Here is a 20461-nt window from a genome sequence, read left to right as displayed (position 1 = left end):
ATAACAATTACATTTAAACAATAATATAATAATATATTTAGAATAATAGAGAATAAACCAAATATGGACTCTTGGCAATTAATCTCATAACGTGTCAATCCAATCCAAATTTCTATGTTACAAAAGATTGTCTTGGGTGATTTAATTCGATCTAATGATATTTTAGCATATTAAATATGTATTACAGTTTAAAAATAATAAAGTAGATTATATATTTTATAGTATTATATATTTTGATTTTTTAATTCATATAATAATAATTATATTAAGAATGTTATTAAATTATATTTTTATTAAATTATATTTAATAATAATTATGTTAAAATATGATTAAATTATTTATTATTTTTATTAAATTATTTTCAATAATAATCTTATTAAAATTTAATAACAACAACAATAGTCATCTACCTAAAAAAATTTCGCTAAGGGTATTCTAGTCATTTTAGTTTTTTTCCTTATGCTATTACAATATTATTCTATTCAACCAAACACAAGAATACTATTACAATTCTATTCCATTCCATTCAACCAAACAGTTGAATTACTGATTATAACTTTATTCCATTACAGCTCTATTCAATTACAACTCTATTCAATTACAAGCCTGTTCCATTACAGTGAACCAAACGTACCATTATCTTTTAATTTAATTCGGTTTTCGTAAATAAATCATAAATTCAATTTAATATATTAAATTTCTTTAAATTAATCCTCAAATATTGTGATAAAAGTCAAAATATGATGATCACATATAACTTTTTAATTGTGCGAACAAAGAAAACAGAACTGACATTAATTAATTAGTATTATTCAAAGAGAAACAAATCTCTAATAACATGATTAAAAAACATGTCAACATCTATCGTATCAGCGTATTTGCAGCTTAGCTTTACCTTCTTAAACTCATTCGGAAATTGAGGCAGTCAGGCCTTGAAGGAAGCCATAGCTGACTTGTAAGCACTGCTGTTTAAATTGTTTCCATCAAGAGCTTAAAACTTTTAATCAGAACTCGATAAAACAATATAACCATTGGCTCTTAAAACAAACAAACAAACAAAAGATCACTACAGTCTGAGTCTGTGTGCTGGCCATCCACCTCCCCGAAATTGCTTACCCATATATTTGCTTGCCAGCAAATAATTGGGCGTTGACTTGAGTTTTGCTTCCACCACTGTGACATTAACCCTTTGCCATGCAACGTTTTACGTATCTTCGTAGCTCTTTCCACGCGTTGCTGCAAATCCTTTTTTACTTCATTTTAAGTCTAACCCCCTCCCTTCTTCCTCCCTCATCCTCTCTCTCTCTTAACTTTTACTCTCTATTCTCTCTCTGTTAGCTTTTGTCTTTAAGCTCTTTCAATGGCAACAGAATCCACCGTCATGAATGAACAAACCCAAACCCTCCTCCAAAAAGATACCACCATCACTGCCGACAACTCATCCAGTCCTAAACCAATGGATTCCAACTCCAGCTCAGCCACCACCCTCGTCCTCTCCTCTCACTTAAAGGGTGTTGAGGCGGGAAGTAGTGCCGTCGTGGTTATTACTGGGTCGGGTAGTTCTTCTTTTGACACAAAGGGGAACGACATTGCTGGTGTGGAAGGCCAAAGGACAGCGCCAGCGAAGCACTGCATTGGGAAAAGCAACAAAGGAGTATCGTGGGGATTCAGCTTGGATCAAGGAAGGCGGTCAACAATGGAGGATAGGGCGGTGGTTCAGCCAGGGTTTATGAAGCTTTGTTGCAAGGATGTTGGTGGATGTAGAGCGCCCGAGTGTGAATACGCCATGGAGAAATCGCTGGTGCATTATTTCGGCATATTTGACGGACATGGAGGTGACCAGGTAATTAATTCATCAACCTCATCGTCAAAGCTCACATTTGAATATCGGTTTTTTTTTGTTTGTTTGTTTGTTTGTTTATAAAATCAGTGGTGATTGTTTTCATTTGATGCTTAAAGCTGAAAGTTCCGGTTTGTTACCTAATCATCTAAGCACATAAATGGATCATAATGCATCTTTGGTGATCATATATAATATCATACGTAGAACAATAATTTACCATTTCCCCTTTTTTTTATTAAAAAATCCTCAAAAGTATACATGCAATAAAAATTTTCTCTCTCTTTTTCCTTTACTTTCATCTTCTGCCATTTTCAAGCTATAAAAGTGATAGTACGTAGAGAGTCAAAGTGGTTTCACACATGAGTCAATTATGGTAACACGTGGCAATTTGGGGCACCAAGCTGTCAGCTAAACCCGGTGACAGAATAGCACCCTGTTAGACACGTGTGTTTCCAGAGGAGACAAAAGAAGGTAACGCCTTTTGTCTTTTGAAATGGAAAACGCGACTTTGGGGGGCAGGGTGTTGGGACCCACTGAGAATCACCGTCAAAAGTTGAAATGGCGACCAGTGTGGGATTCCCCTCTTTGTTTACGCCATCTGATTTGTCTGTGTTTGGAAGTTGAAACAGTTGCTTGCATCATTGCATGCAATCCCCACAGCCACGCCCGGCCCACTTGTCACTGGCCCTAAACCCAATTCGAAACCGCTTTTTCAATTCCGATGTCCATCAAATCTGCTTCATAGTAGTTTCATCCAAACTCATTTTTAACGTTTACAACATCTCATTTTCAGAGAAATAAAAAAGAATTAATAATTTTATTCTGTTAATTAACAGTAATACTATCACCTTCAAATAAAAGAAAGCTTACAACATCTCATTTCCAGAGAAACAAAAACTAATTAATGATTTAAATTATAATTTTATTTTATTAATTAACAGTAATACTATCATCTTCAAATAAAAGAAAGTTTACAATATCTTATTTTCACAGAAACAAAAAGAATTAATAATTTAAATTATATTTTTATTTTGTTAATTAATAGTGATACTATCACGTTCAAATAAAAGAAAGCTTACAGCATCTCCTTTTCAAAGAAACAAAAAAATAGTAATAAAGAATTTTATTTTATTTCCAGACTCTAAATTTACATTTAAAAAAATTAACTTTTAGATTTATATATGGAGATTAGGACTTTAAAAATAATGTCAATTAAGTGATAAAATAAATACAAATATAATATTTTGACAAATTCACATTTTTATACTTCACAAATATCTGATCTATTGAAACCCAACTATATTATGCTATATATCTAAATACAAAATCTAAATTCTTTAATTTACGTTCCTAAATGTAGTATAATGCTATAAACATTTTGGACTTAAGTGAAAGAAAATAAAATTGAATGTAAAAAGCCTACTGTTGCTAGGACTCAAGTGAAAAGAATAAAAATTTGAAAAAAAAAAGAAACAAAAGGTTAAAAATTATTAAAACTGTAATTCTAAAATTTTAATTAAAGGCTTTGATTGAAGCTAAATTCTTATACATTTCATTATTTAAAAAAATTCTTTATTATTATTGTTATAAATTTAAATAAACTATTTTTATTAAATTAAATAAATAACAGTAACTCTTTGTTTAAAACCACAAAAATGATATTAAATAAATAAAACGGGTTAACTTTTTTACCCTGTTGATGCCGCACATTTTTCATTCAATCAATTTCTATTGATTTGAATTGTTAAACACAAGAAACAGAGTATGAGCAAGAGTGACATGGAAAGTAACCATCTCTAATAACATTGTGTCAATTAACAAAAAATTTAGGACAAGGAATTGTTTAAGCACTTCAGTTTCCTTATGTCTATAGAGCCTAGCTTAGTGAGATAAATTCGCCATCTTTGAACATAATACAACCAATGATCCTACTTCTAATATCACGGGGCTAGATCGTTTGTCTCGCGTTCCTAAGTCAGCCTTTACTCAAGTGAGGATTCCTTTAAAAGTCCTCCAAAGTACCAATTTGTATAACGAAAGCGATTTATGCCAAAAGAAGCAACAAAAGAACGAGATTCACTAACGATCAAGATTACAATATTCTCTCAATATTCTCAAGATTACAAAAGAATGCACATAAGGTGTTTGAGTAAATGCTCTCAATATTATCTTATTCACTAAGAATAATGAAACAATAAATCGAATGAGTACAAATGAAGGGGAGACTCTCTATTTATGGTTGAGCTCCCCCAAAACTAACGGTCAAGATTACAATACATCAACGGACGGGGTTCATCCTATCCCTTAAATCATGGGATTTACAAAATATGCCATGTCAAATCTAGTCTAATTTTTACAAGATATGATTTTATCAATCTTCTAAGATTAGCTACCAAAATAGCCTAAGTTGTCATTTCTTCATTATCAGGCCAACCAGGCTTCAATCTGATAGACTTCTCCAAAAGTTTACCGAATCGGGCTAGTTTTTACGGGCCAAATGATCTCTATCTACACAGTAGACCTCTATTGGATGCATTTGGCATGATGGTCATTGGCTTTGAACTACGGCCCGTGACACTAACACACCCTAGTAAAGAATCTTCACTTTCATACTTCAAAGACTAAACTTTTCACCACTAAGTTCTCCCTCTAAGAACTTAGTTTGTAAAACCAATAACATAAGGTTTTATAGTCTTAAATGCACTCTTTCAAATAACGTTCGTTAATGAATTGATAAGTGCTCTTAATACACGGTTCCTTAACCTATACAAGTCTCTCAAATATATAAAGATTTTCAAGACTTGCTAACATAGTAAAGATAAATCACAATCCATTCAAAACAACAACTAAAATAGCTAAATACAATATAATAATGACTAAAGAAAAGTAGGTTGTTAGAAGATAAGTTTTTATATATACTTTCATTCTAACCTTTTAGTAGGTATAATTGCCACAATCCAACATAGGGATGGGTGGTTGAAGATCATTCCATTACTTGCGAATAACAACACCAAAAATCTCCACTAGTTATGTTAAGTGGGAAGCTCTTATACCAATTGTTGACTTGAACTAGTTATTAAACACAGGAAACAAAGTTTGAGTAGAAATGACAATGGAGGTGGGCATTTATAATAATACTGAGACAACCAGCAAAAAAATAGAAGGCAATAAATTGTTTACGTAGTTCTATTTCCCTATGATTGTGGACCCTAGCTCAGTGAGATAAATCTACTATCTTTGAACTCTACAACCAGTGATCTTAGTTCAAACATACTTTAGTGAAGAATCATCACTTTTGTACTTTAGAGACTAGACCTATCATCCCTAAATTCTACACTTAAGAACTTAGTTTATAAAACAAAAAACAAAAGGTTTTAAAGTCTCAAATAAAGTTGCTTAATGAATCAATAAGTGCTCTCAGTACGCAGTTCCTTAACCTATATAAATCTCTCAAAATATATAGAGATTTGTAAGGCTTGCTAACTTACTAAAAATCAATCCTAATTCCTTATAAACAATAGTTGAAATAGCTAAATATAATATAATAATGACCAAAGTAAAGTGGACTATTGGAAGGTAAGTTTTCAAGTTTTTTCTTGATCAAACATCATTGATTCAAGGGATTTGGTACAATCTATCTGATCCTCAAGATATATTTTTTTCAAGTGAATTGATCTTCATTAATGGGCTTGAAAACTCTCATGACATCAACATAGCCCAAAGATTTTGTTTCAATAAATTGTCAATCCTTCAAATATGAAAAATTGCATTCTATCGTAATTGTGATGAAAGTGGGCACTTCAGTTGGCACATTGCAACTACTTCAAATATTTGCCTCAATAGTTTCAAATCAAATCAAATCATTTAAAATCTCTATGTTTGTTCTTCAAGAGAAAAAAATTAAGACAAATCAAGAGAAAAGATAATTAAAGTTGCACTGATAAGGTCATTATTTCACACATATTCATATATATTCTTTAACTCTTGAATTTGTTGAATTTGATCATATTTTTTTAGTTTAAATGCTTGCCAAAATAAGGTGAACTAAAATTGGCATTAATTAATTATGTTTTGAAAATATATTATTATTTGGTTTGCTGATTGCATTTTATTGTTCTCCTTTATTGAAAATATATTATTATGTTTTTTCTTGTCCATGAGAGAGGCAGATGAACTATTGTGGTGGATTCAGATAAAAGGTTTTTGTTTGTTAGTAGATGACCGTCCACCAAAGAAGATTGTAATCCATAAGATATGTAGATGATCCATTGTGATGGACTATTGTGATGGACTAGGATAAATGTTTTAGTTGGTTAGGAAAAGACCATCCACTAGAGCATTTTAGAAGATTGTATTTACCTCATAAGAAAGGCTGAAGTATGGAGATTTGATGTGTCTTCCATGAAGGAAAAGGCATGTTAATTTTTTGGCATATATGGGTAAATAAAAATTTTAACAAAATGATTTTAGTTTCCTCTTTTGAGTGAATTCAATGGCTTGTCAAGATGAACAAGGTAGCCTTGAATTGTTAGGCACTTTATATCTTGCCAAAAATACAAAAAAAAAAAAAGAAGGAAATCTTTGATACAATTATTCAATGTTTACCACTGATTCTTTCTTATAAGGTAACAAAATCTCTAATATTTTTAAGTCTGAATTGTGAGACTAAAGATTTAGCCTTGTGACAATTGGTATTCGAGCTAAGGTTATAAAGGTACCGTTCGAGATGTCGAAATAAGTCCCCGATCAAATTCAGCCAATAGAGACTCGTGAGATGACCAGTAAAGCAAGTCGATCGAGGGATATGTTGTTGGCTTTGGAGGAACGAGTGGTCAATCTCAAGGATTCATTGGGGGAGGTAAAGGAGACACTCGAGGATGTCGAGAGACGCATTGTGGAGTTGGACTCGAAAGAAGAGAAACTCAAGGAAGTGGTGTTGGAGTCTCTTAGTTTCAATACGGAAGAGATGTGAAGGATGCTCAATTCCACCGAGCAAAAGTTAATAGCGAGGGATAACTTAATCGACCTTAGTAACACAATCCTATATTGGTAGTTCTCATAAATCTCTTTATTATTTCTTTCGTAGTTTATTTAAAAGTGAATGTCTCCTAAAAAGAATGAAAGGCAAGAAAAGATGCCTCAAGATGTATCAACTAGCAATGTAGAAAAGTTGAAAAAAATGAGCCGAAGGTCAAACTAGTAAGGCCTTAAGTTTTTTATCCAACCAATTGGATTAATTGATTAACTTCAAAAAGATTCAAATATTTAAATAATGATTTTAATGTTAGATAAACATTAAATATAGTACATAATTCATAAAAAAGGATGTATTTTACTTAATGGTATATTTTTTTATTTAAATTTAATATGCCATCAAGGATTAAAATCACGTCAATAACAAAACAAAAAGAAAAGGAAAAAAAATCGCGTCAATCTAGTTTTTATTGGTTCTCTATCGATACATTAAATAGGTTGTTTCGTATAGTGTACCAATAGATAAATTGCCTACGTTTTTTTGCTCAACCCAAATTTAAAGTTAAGAGTCAACAAAGCCTAAAATGTTCAAACATATTGCTAAACAAAAGCATCTCAAAATCATACAAAGTATAATACATTTAAGGTGATAGTAGCTTAAAAGCAGCCAAGGTCCACTCTGTTCAAATAGCAGCACTGCAACATATCCACACTGTTAATCCTTAAGATCGCTAGTGAAGCAACCCACTTGCTCAAATCCAACCACACATATTCAAAGAACACAACCCATTAAGGAAACAACAAAATTAATCTTCTTAAAAATCTCCAAGGACGACTCACCAGCCTACTTGGCAAGGATTAAGATGCATTTTAAACGCATATTCCACCAATTATCCTCTTGAATTTCAAAACCCAATAGCTCTCTAACCCAATAAAGATCTCTAAGTAAGGAAGAAAATCTCTTTGACCGAAACACACTTTGTATTAAAAGTAAAATTATTGCGCGCCAACCACGTCGACCATAATCTTGTCGTACAACCAATTTGCCACCACTGCTTAATTTCACCTTTAAACATCCAACCATTGCATTGAACAAAATAATCATGGATAGAACGTGGTAGACAGCCTTCAATCCCCCACCACACCCAGATACAATACCATAAATCACATATCAATGGACAACTAAATAATACATTGTATTTTGTTTCCAGTTCAGTACTACATTAATGGAAGCTACCTTAGTCCTCTACCAATTTGACACCTTACATTTTTAGAAAGTTTTTTATAGGAATCGGTTGAATAGGAGTATCCAAAAGAAACATTAGACCTTTGATGGGAGATTCATTTTTCATAGAGTAGCCTAATGACTCTCCCGCTGATCATTTCCCACATGAGATAAAAGTTTTGACAATTTGTCAACTAAGCACATTCCTTTAAGGTTAAGCTATCATACAATTTTATCAGGTTTAGAAGGCACCAAGATTATATTCTAATTTTCTAATCAATGTCATTTTGACTAATACAGTCTAGTCCTTTCTTATAGTCCAACTTGGACTTAGATTAGACCATGTGGTAATATATTATAGAAATTATTACTAGGACATCAATTGTGAATTATAAAACTAAAAATACCAGTTGTTCTAGTTACTCCATTAACGATGATTTTTAGGTATGATATGAAATTTACTTAGTGTGCATTTCCTTTTTGTGATTCAAGGAATGGTTTTATTAGAAATTCCTTCAAATTCATATTATACTATCTTAAATGATCTTGCTATTATAATTTTTAAGTTTTAATTGTATTAAAATAGCTAAGTTTGTTCCTTGATTGGTGATGAAATATTGTGAAGTAATGAAAATATAGTAGGAAATATATTCTAGTTAAAACATATCCTTGGTAAACATATATTTACCATTTTCAAAATTAATATGTAGTATTGGGTAAGCATCAATTGCATGTAGTAGCTTATGAACCTTGGGATCAACAAGATGCTCGTTGTATAGAACATGAGACAATTAACAGATTTTATAGGTATACAAATAAAGGAATCTAGCTTGAGCTTAGTTGTATTATATTGGACCTTTAATGAGTTAAAACATTGTCAAACATGAAAGAAATTCAGACTTCTTATTCCAAAACTCAGCCCAACTTCTTTAAAGATAGGCCCAAATCAAACCTGTTCACCAAATGAGTTAAGCTCATAATCATAGTTTGTTTGACAATTTAACTAGACAAAGTTTAAAAATAAAATAAAGTGTGGACCCTTTTGTTTTCAAACACTACTACTCTAACTTGAATGTAAGAAATAAAAAGAGAAAAGCCTTTTTTAGCCCATATTTTACCCTTATTTTGTAATAGTGTTGGCATTATATGATATTTTTCTATTATCCATCCAAGTTACATTAATGATTTTTGTAGCAAAACACCAATGGAGAGAGAAAAATTATATTTGATTCCTTTTACAAACAACCTATTTATAAACGTTAAAGTGATTGAAAAAAGGAAAGAAATTAAATATAACCTATCAATTTCATAAGAATCAACTAATGATTAATTGCTAAAATTATGTGTGATTGATTCTTAAGATAATGTTGTATAGTTGAAACTATTTTCTTAAAATAGCTTCTAGCATCGTGTTTTCCCTTACTCCCCCTTAAGATTTTGATTAGATATTTTTTTTCATTCCCAAATTAGATGCAAACTTTCCCTTAATGGAGCTACTCAATCACTTTGTAAGAATATCATTAACCTATCCTTAGGTAGACATATAAAGGTACAAATCAAACCACTTTCCAACTTCTCCTTGATGAAAAGCTTACCAATCTCAATGTGTTTTATTTGTTGATCTATATTGATTACAGGTTTGTTATCACTGTACAGTCTTGTAAGACAATCCCCTTAATCCTCAAATAATTAAGGATGGTTTTTAGCCAAACTAGCTCAAAGATACCATGAAATTACTTGGAATTTGGCCTTTTCACTTGAGCCAACCACCAAATTTTTTTTCTTACTTCTTGATGTTATGAGATATCTATTGAGAAAGATACAAAACCTTGAAGTTGATCTTATCAACCACCAATCCATCACAATCTGTATTAGTGTAAGCTTAAGTATCAAATCCCCATTCCTCTTGAACAAATTGCCTTTCCCCAGTGTTCCCTTGAGATATTATAAGATTCTATAGGTTTCCTATAAATGAACCTTATTTGGACTATGCATAAATTGAATAACTAAAGTAACTACATATGTTATATCTGGTTAAGTATGAGACACATAAACAAGTCTTCCTATTAGACATTGGTATATCTCTTGGACCATTATAACATCTTTTTTTAGTTTCTTTAATATTAGGATCAATAATGGTGTTTGTTGTTTTGTATGTTGTCTTTGTTAATATCTTGAAGTAGATCTAAGATATTTTTTTTTTTTAGAAATGAAAATTCCCTTATCAAAGTGAGCAGCCTCAATACCAAAGAAATATTTCAGTCTCCTTAATACTTTAATCTCAAACTCCTTATCCAACCTTTGAATTAGAACATATTGTTCCTTGATTTCACTTCCAATTACAATGGTAATCAACATACATTTAAGTATTGTAACTCTCCTTGAAGAAGAGTGTTCTATGAGTAATGGTTGATACACTTGACTTTGTTTGTAACCCATGGCTACAAAGACACATTTCATAACCTTTGGATATAATTTACTCCTGTTTTGAGGATCAATATGAACATAAGATACACACAAGTATCTTAGGAACAAGGTTTTCTAAAATATTTAGATCGAGATTAATGGTAGAAAGTGTGTCAATAGGACTTCAAAAACTTAAGACTTGTTTGAACAAATGAGTGATTGTAAGAACTGCTTCCTGCAGAAGGATTAAGGCACAAAATTTTCAAGCAATAAAGACTTAGTTTTTTTTTTAATAAGTTATTTTATTTTCTCTTTGCTACCCCATTTGTAAGTATTAATGGCTTGTTTATACACAGTAGAGTGGTTTTCAAAGGAAAGGAATTAAACATGATAATCTATCAAAATCCTTAAGAATCATCTAAGGGTTAATTCTTAAAATTAGGTGTTATGGATTCCTAAGATCATGTTGTGCGATTGAATTTTTTTCTTAATTAGGTTATAACATCCTATTTTTGGGTAAAAGTGTCATTGTACTATGATTTGGATTGTATTTCCCATCTACACTTAAAAAATGAAATGAGCAATGTTGGAGTTTTGAGACATTTTATCCGGAAGAAGTATGAAGCTTAGTTTGAAACTTAAGCAACAACGTAATAAATCCAGATAAAGAATGAAGAAAACTTGAAGTTAAAGTCTGGTGATTCTGAGCTTGAAAAACAGAATGAAATTGAAGGCAAGAAAAGAGAGAGTATTTTGGATGAAATTTTAATGAATTTTCATTACATTGAACTTTGGCATGAAGCCATTACATATACCAGACAATTGCTGGTCTAAATTAACAAATACATCACCTAAATATTACCTAACTCCACTTAATTCATTGGAACTAGATAAAATTGACTTGCACACTTAAACAAAGCTAATGATCAGCTATTTTACCATCAAGTTACATCAATTGTGATCCAAACATAGTTCAAAATGAACTAAATTACAAAACATTGTTTAAAAGTAACAAAACGAAACTGAGATGAAACAATAGCATTAACATCCTCAGTTGCATGTATTTCATCTAGCAATGTTGCAGCAGCTACTTCTTCATATTTCATCCACAAGACTTATGTGCATGATTTTTTCTTGGTTGCATGAGCTGCATGGAGGGCCATTCTCTAACACTCCTCCTTGGTCTCCATGCTGCTGACTCCTAACTGCTTCCTCAATTTGATGAACCTTGACACACCAAGAGCCTTTGTGAAAATATCAGCAACCTGTTCTTCTGAATTGCAATGAATCAACTCTACCTCTCGAGCTTGTTCCATTTCCCTTACCACATGTAGCTTGATGCTGAAATGTTTTGTTCTACCATGGAAAACAGGATTCTTTGCAATTGCAACAGCAGACATGTTATCACAATAGATCTTTGTTGCTTCCATTTGATGTAGGCTCAAATCAACTAGGATTTTCCTCAGCCAAATGGCTTGATTAACAATACTTGCAGCTGTAACATACTCAGCTTCTGCTATTGATTGAGCCATTATAGATTGCTTCTTTGAACTCCGGCAGAACATTATTGAGCCTATTGTGAATGTATAAGCAGAAGTGCTTTTCATATCACCTTTTGAACCAGCCTAGTTACTGTTAGTATAGCCTATTAGCTTCAAATTTTCAATTTTTCTAAACTGTATCCCATGGCTTAAAGTACCTTTGATGTACCTGAGCACTCTTTTAGCTGCTTGAAAATGTAGTGTATTGTAGCAATGCATGAATCTCGATAGCATACTTACAGTAAACATGATATTTGGTCTAGTAGCTGTTAAGTACAATAAGCAACCAACTAGACTCCTATAGGCAGATTCACTGACCTGTACATGGTCTCCTTAGCTTGACAGCTTCATTCCAACAGCCATAGGTGTGCTTGTTGGCTTGCAATTCTCCATAGAGAATTTGCTTAAGATTTTTGCAGCAAATGTCTTCTGTCCCAAGAAGATTCCACTTTGTGTTTGCAGCACCTCCATTCCAAGAAAATATGTCATTTGCCCCAAATCAGACATCTCAAACATGTCTTTCATTTTGGCCTTAAAATATGCCAATATAATTTGATCTCCTCCTGTCACCAAGAGATCATCCACATAAAGGACACAATAAGTTGTGTTTCTGCCTGTTCCTTTTTGACATACAATGTTGGTTCACTGATGCTTCTTTGGAATCCTAAGCTAACCAGGTAGCTATCAATCCTAGCATACCAGGCTTTAGGAGCTTATTCCAGGCCATACAAGGCTTTATTTAGGTTGTACACTTTGTGCTCTTCACCAGGCACTTTAAATCCTTCAAGCTGTTCTACATAAATTTCTTCTTCAAGGAATCCATTGAGGAAGGCTGACTTCACATCCAATTGATGTATGATCTATTTCTTTTGTGCAGCCAAAGCAATTATCAATCTGATTGTGTTAAGCCTGGCTACTGGTGCAAAAGTTTCCATGTAGTCCAGACCATATTGTTGACTGAACCCCTTGAGAACAAGTCTAGCTTTCAGCTTGTTTAAACTGCCATCAGCATTCTGTTTTGCTCAATAAACCCATTTAACAACAATGGTCTTTCTGTTGGTAGGTCTTTCAATTAGCTCCCATGTCTGATTCTTCTGAATCTTATTAATTTCATCAATCATGGCTTGCTTCCACCCTTCATCAGCTTCAGCTTCTTCAAAACTGGTTGGCTCCACTATAGCAACTTGTGCTCTTTCATAAATTTCAGTTAAGGGTCTGGTCTCTCTAACTGGCACATCATCTATGTTCATTTCTAGATCAACTTGATCAGGTTCAATCTGGCCTGCTATGAATTCTTCAAAAACATCTTCAGCTTCATTTCTTTCCCAGTTCCACTGAGCCTTCTCATCAAACACAACATCCTTGCTCACTTGAATTTTGTTTGTTACAGGATCTAAAATCCGGTACCCTTTCTTGACCATACTGTAGCCTGCTAGAATTCTAGGCATAGCCTTCTTGGATAGCTTGTCCCTTTTTACTGCTGGTATATGACTATAACATAGACAACCAAAGACCTTCAAATGAGCCAATGATGGCTTAAACCCGAACCAGGCTTCAAATGGAGTCTTATGGTCCAATGCCTTGGTTGGTAGCCTGTTCTGAATATAAACAGTAGTATTAACTGCTTCAACCCACATGGTCTTGGGCAAATTCTTCTGAAATAGCAAACATCTGGCCATATTCATCAAGCTTCTATTTTTCCTTTCACTTACACCATTTTGTAGAGGTGTATAAGTGTTAGTGAGTTGGTGTTTAATGCATGCTTCATCGCAAAAGGTATTAAACCCGGATGAAGTATACTCAGTCCCATTGTCTAACCTTAAGGTTTTTAGCTTACAACCTGTTTCAGTCTCTACAGCAACTTTAAACTTCAAAAATACAGAAGCTACATCTACTTGTTCTTCAAGAAGTAAATCCAACAGTATCTTGAAAAATCATCAATGAAAAGAATGAAATACCTACTGCCATTCAATGACTGAGTCTTTATGGGGCCACACACATCAGTATGTACTAGCTGTAGCTTATCTGAAGCTCTCCAGGTTGATTTTGCAGGAAATGGCTGTCTGGTTTGTTTTCCAATCTGGTAAACCTTACAAACCTGCTCCTCTTCAATTGAGTTGATAAAGTTCTCAACCATATCTTCTTTGGTTAGCTGGTCCATGGATTTGTAGTTGACATGACCAAGCCTTTGGTGCCAAAGCTTGAAATCTTCAGTAGAGGCAGTGAAAGCTAAGTGTGAGTCACTTGGCCAGTTGACTTCAAAGTATTTATCAGTCATAGTGACTGACATGAGGCTTGATCTATTTGGATCAGCAATTTGGCACTCTTTGCCCTTAAACACGACTGAATAGCCTTTCTCCAGCAATTACGTAATGTTGAGAAGGTTCCTATCAATCTTAGGTACTAGCAATACATTTGAGATGATTTTGTTTCCTGTGGGAGTGCATATCAGCACATCCCCTTTTCCTTTAGCCTTAATGACTGCCTATTACGAACTTTCACCTTGGTTTTGTAGCTTCTGTCCAAGGTTTTGAAAATGGTTGCATCTGGTGACATGTGGTTAGCGCAATCACTGTCCAAAAGCCATCCTTTTGAGCCCTTCCTCTGGCCAGCTGAGCATGACACATCAAAGACCTGCTCCTTATGGTCACTACTGTCTTTAGCCACTTGAGCTTCAGCATTTTTCTGTTGTGCTTAATTCTACCTAAATCTGCCTTTGTTTTTGCAAACCCTTTCAACATGCCCCTTTTTCTTGCAATGTTGACATAGAGCATCTAGTCTAAACCAGCATCTATCTTCTGGATGACCTGCTCTTTTACAGTGCCTCCAGGGTTGATCCCCTCTTCTTATAGCATCAGACTTAGGCCTGTCTTTTCAGTTCTTTTTGCCTTTGTAGGCAGTGGTGCTCGAAGCAGCCTTGGCCTTAGCTTGGAAAACACTTTCTTGGTGCTCCTCCATCCTGTTAGCTCTCCTTTGCTCCTGAGCATAAAGAGCATTGATGAGCTCAGTTAAGGAGATGCTTGCTAAGTCTCTCAAATCCTCAAGGGATGAGATTTTTGCCTCATATTTTTCAGGCAATGTTGAGAGCATCTTCTCCACGATCCTTGCCTCACTAAACTGTTCTCCAAGCAATATTATGTTGTTTACCACAACCATAATCCTATCTGAATACTGTTTGATAGTTTCTTCCTCCTTCATCTTCAAGTTCTCGAACTCCCTTCTCAGATTCAACAACTGCTGCTGCCTTGTCCTCTCAATACCTTGGAACTCCTCCTTAGGCTTGTCCCAGGCTTGCTTTGGAGTCTCACAAGCCATAATCCTTGTGAAAATTACATCAGACACACTATTTTAGATGTAAGACATGGCCTTGTGTCTCTTAGTTCTTTCATCAAAATGTTGTCTGATTTGAGCCACTGTTGGGTTGGCTCTTAGAGGTGCTGGTTCAATATCTGAGTTGACAACCTCCCACAAATCAAATGCTTGCAGGTAGCTCTTCATTTTTACTACCCATATGTGGTAGCCTTCTCCGTTGAACACTGGTGGTGGCACTAGTGAGAATCTTGATGAAGACATAGTTCTACATGTCCACTAAGAATTTGGCTCTAGATACGAATTGTTGGAGTTTTGGGACATTTTATCCGGAGGAAGTATGAAGCTTAGTCTGAAACTTAAGCAACAACGTAATAAATCCGGATAAAGAATGAAGAAAACTTGAAGTTAAATTCTAGTGATTCTGAGCTTGAAAAATAGAATGAAATTGAAGGCAAGAAAAGAGAGAGTATTTTGGATGAAATTTTAATGAATTTTCATTACATTGAGCTTTAGCATGAAGCCATTACATATACCAGACAATGGCTGGTCTAAATTAACAAATACATCACCTAAACATTACCTAACTCCACTTAATTCATTGGAACTAGATTGACTTGCACACTTAAGCAAAGCTGGTGATCAGCTATTTTACCATCAAGTTACATCAATTGTGATCCAAACATAGTTCAAAATGAGCTAAATTACAAAACATTGTTTAAAAGTAACAAAATGAAACTGAGATGAAACAATAGCATTAACATCCTCAGTTGCATGTATTTCATCCGGCAATGTTGCAGCAGCTACATCTTCATATTTCATCCACAAGACTTATGTGCATGAATTCTTCTTGGTTGCGTGAGCTACATGGAAGGCCATTCTCTAACAAGCAAATTAATTCCTATACATTAGATCAAAGAGTAAACTAGTCTTCTTAAAAAATTATCTATTTTTATTGTTAAAAATGAGTAAAATGTAATTTGACTCCTAATACAAGGATCTTCCATAGTATTAGTGAAAGACCAAGTCTTACCTATAAATTCTTTTGAAGAAATAGGTGAGCCAACAACTGCAAGTTCATCAGTGATCGTTTTGATCTCATACAAATATTGAACCACGCCCTTTGATCCTTCAGTGATGCGTGTGAGTCGATCACGAAGACTATAAACTCTTCTGTGACTCTTGTTGGCATAAAGTGTATGTAAAAGAGATCATGCTTTCTACGAATTGTCGGCAGTAGTAATAGTGGAAGCAATTGTGCTTTTAGCAACAACGCTTGGCGAAACCATTTGATGTAAGAAGGATTTTCGTGTTCAAATTATTTTTCGAGATTGTTGGAGGAGGGGCTAATGTAGCACTAGTGAGTTGGCCAATTAAACCATGACCATCAAGTAACATCGTCATTTGAGATTTTTCCAGTTTGAGAAATTAGTACTTCCGCTGAGTTTTAGAGGAAATTGCGAGGCAGAATTGAATTGGATAATAGTGTTTACTATAATAGTAGCAGCTTTGGTGTTTGGAGGTGAGAGAGAAAGAGAGAAATGAAAACTCTTTCACTAATACATAGTACTTTTACCCCTGTTTTCCCACAATTTCCATAATTGGGTTATAGGAAAATAACTTTTTTGGCTTGATTTTGCTGAACTGAAAGTTTGCCTTTTGTGAATATCTTGATTATATTCCCTTGTACAAACAAATACGATGATCTATTTCTACCTGATTATTGAAGGATTTGAAATTGAAAATATGCGACTTTCTTTGAGATTGTTGAAGCATTGTCCATCCTTGACTGAATGGAAAGTAACTTCTTGGTCATGAATTTTATGGAACGATGAGTGTTATTTGTTGTAGGCCACACAAGTTCTAATATTGAATTTGAAGATATTAATGTTTAGAGATGATAGTTTTGTGTAGAAATGTTTAAACCATCCACCTATTTTGTTGTAGTTGCAGTACATTTTATTTCTTTCTTAAAAGGTCTAATGGTTACAGTATTAGCAACAGTGCATACAAATGCCATGTGATCAACTAGGTTTTCTTCAGGCGATGCTTTTGTGGGTTTCTTTGAAACCTTTTGCCTTAAAGATCAACCACCACATGGTGCGTTTGTCACTATTTTAAATTGGATAGACATTCACCCTTTAACCATATTACTATATGCTATTAACAGAAAATGTGCTAGTTTGTATAAACAAAAAAAGAGTACGAGACAAACTCCAATTTGGTAGTGTAGCATGGTTGTAAAACAAGTTTTACATAGTCTTAACTGGCAAATTGCTTATGAACTTATAGTGATGGCCAATAAATGTAAAGTAAATCATATGGATGGTATTTTGCAGGTGAGCAACTATTGTGCAAAGGAGCTTTGCGGAATGGTGGCAGAGGAGTGGGAAGGAGGAAGCAGTTTAGAAGGATGGAATAAGAGGTGGGAGGTTGCGCTGTGCAAGGCTTATGAGAGGGCTGACAATGCCTTCAAAGACGAGGCATTAGCACCCAAATCTGTTGGATCGACTGCTTTGGTACTTATTGTCTCACCCTGCCAGATAATTGCTGCTAATTGTGGTGACTCCAGGGCTGTACTTTGTCGTGGGGCACAAGCAATCCCTTTGACAGTTGACCAAAAGGTTCTCTCTAATTTCAGTTTCATTCATCTCTCCATTTACAATTATTAAGGTTGTATTTTCCAAACCTAAGCACTCTTTCCTGGTGCCTCCTTTGTTATCACTTTTCTGTATATATATATATGGTCTTTGTCCGTTCTGCAGCCTGACCGAGCAGATGAGTCGGAAAGGATCACTAGTAGCGGAGGTAGAATTCTCAACTGGGGCTGTTTAAGGGTGGAGGGAATTCTTTCCATGTCAAGAGCAATAGGTTTTTCTTGCTTCTATACAACTAATTACAATATCATTTCCATGGCATGAACAAGATAGTCGGATACAACTTAATTTATGTTAAGTGTTTTGTTTCTTCTTCAGCCAAAACCAAAAGCTTGTCATTCTGTGTTTACTGAAATTCATTCAAATTTTTATAGCTACTCAGGCTCTGTTTTCATGTCAAAGAATAAAAACTAGAGACACAATAGAGCCAACCTGCAAGTGTGCCAAAAATACTATAGCAAATCCCATGTTGCTCCTATATCTATGTCAAGTACGTACTCAACATTTCAAATTGGGCATTAACATGAGACACTACCCTCCAAGTATAGGTCAAGCCAATTTCATGATTTTGATCTAATGTACTAGTCTTATTCTGTAAAAATGAAGACAATACCAGAGTCATCTCTTATATTTTGTAATTTACTAAGCAAGCCCTTTTTGAGAACTTAATTGAACCAAAAAAACATGTTTAAGAAAAACTGCAAGTTATTTAGTTTATTCTACAATGAATAATAAATTGATTATATGAACACTTATTAATTTGGATGATGTGACTTTCAGGTGATCATGATTTGAAACCATGGGTTATTTCAGTCCCTGAAGTTACTTTCACGACGAGGACAAAAGAAGATGAGTGCTTGATTTTGGCAAGTGATGGCCTCTGGGATGTTTTATCTAATGACGACGTTGTGAAGTTAGCTCGCAAAGAACTAAAACAGCGACAGAGGCTTGCGGGGGCTAATAAGAGTTCATTCCCACCTGCTTGGCATGTTTCTCAGCATGTTATAAAACAAGCTCTGGATGCATACAGTCTTGATAATATCTCTGTCATTGTTGTTGACCTCAAGAATCCAAAGCTAAAACCCCAGGAAAAGCCTTAAAGGTACATGCTTTCTGTAGATAAGGACCTTTGCTTTAATATCACCATAATGTTTAAACCAAATGAAACTTTAACAAAGTTTATAAATTTATTTATTGTCTTGACAGGGATGTACTGAAGGAAAAGGAAAGACAACTAACTGATGGTGAAGATATATATATATACAGTGTTGTAATGTAAAGAACAAGGTGGTTTTTAACCTAGAAAAATTGAGACATATGTACCCGCCTTTGTTAAGTGACTTTCAATGACAATATAGGTTTCCTTGTTTGGACTATACTTGGATCTTCTGACTGGAAGATTTAATGGCATGCTTTTAAAGTTTCTGTATTGAAATGATCTACTCATAGATGATGACTGTCTGCTAAACCATTTTCGTGATTTAATGGGATGGTAATGTATGGGGTTTGTATTGCTAAATTTTCAAGATTCTTCTAATCCAAGACGAAGGAAAAAAGAATGCAATGCATGCTTATAGTGACACATGCCAATAAACCTCTTTGTTTCTTTTATTATTTAATGCAATGATCTCAATTAGTGGCATTTCAAAACCCTGGTGAAGGAAGGCAACTACAGAAGGATAAATAATTTTCGTGTTGTATGTATTGTTGTTGTAAAGTATAAACATTCCAGTAGGTACAAGAAAGTAAAAAAAAAGCTCTTACATGTACTGTGGCTGATTAGTCACATGGCACCACCATGTATGGTTCTTTTCTTTACCTTTTCAGTGGATGATGTGGTGCCATCAATCATATCAGTAAATGGATGGGTGGCTCCATTCATCATTAATTCGATTCCTCCATTTGGTTGCTTTTCAGGTATGCTACGAGGATCATGTCTCCTTCAGTTTATTTGGATAAAATTTTGGCGGACGGGACGGGAGCTCCAAAAATGAAAAAGCACAGGCTTATAGTGGGAAGGGTTTGCCAAACAAAATCGGAAAAGATAGATTCTAAAGATGAGAAGATGAGCAGAATTGATGCTGCATGAATTGAAGAATAACTGTGGAAAAAAAAAAAAAAGCAGCCTTAAAGTTAACTCCTGTATGATTGCATCAATGCCCACAAGTTTTTATTATTCCCTTTTAAAAGCACAAGTAAAAAATGGGATGCATCGGGCATTTCTCCTGAAGCAAGCAACAAAGCTAATTCCTTTCATGCATTGCCATGCCATGCAAACACCATGTTCCTTTCTTGTCATTGAATCTTCCACCTCTATTTTTTCAGCTAGAGCCATTTCTTGTTATTAAACCTCCTTTGACTGTGTGTGTGTGAATGAGAACATTTTATAAGAAGAAATTTTCCCTATGGATACAACAAAAAAACATGTTCTCATACAGTTAATTAAGTTAGAAAAAAAAAATGGAGAAAAGGGGAGGTCCATTTTGGAAGCAAAGTGTGAGGAAC

At 34.2% G+C, this 20461-nt stretch overlaps 1 protein-coding gene across 1 annotated transcript; it reads left to right on the top strand.

Moving 5' to 3' along the window:
* Positions 1–1164: 1164 nt before the first annotated feature.
* On the top strand, positions 1165–19391 carry LOC108484915 (probable protein phosphatase 2C 6). Its single transcript, XM_017788801.2, has 5 exons — positions 1165–1844; positions 17639–17923; positions 18065–18170; positions 18737–19058; positions 19163–19391. Exons 1-4 carry the CDS (start codon positions 1362–1364, stop codon positions 19054–19056), a joined length of 1194 nt encoding a protein of 397 aa, XP_017644290.1. The 5' UTR covers positions 1165–1361; the 3' UTR covers positions 19057–19058; positions 19163–19391.
* The last annotated feature ends 1070 nt before the right edge of the window (positions 19392–20461 follow it).

Source organism: Gossypium arboreum, chromosome 10 (assembly GCF_025698485.1).
Source record: "Gossypium arboreum isolate Shixiya-1 chromosome 10, ASM2569848v2, whole genome shotgun sequence".
NCBI classification, from domain to species: domain Eukaryota; kingdom Viridiplantae; phylum Streptophyta; class Magnoliopsida; order Malvales; family Malvaceae; genus Gossypium; species Gossypium arboreum.
Note: the sequence above shows the minus strand (reverse complement) of the source record. Positions and strands in the feature narration are given on the sequence as shown.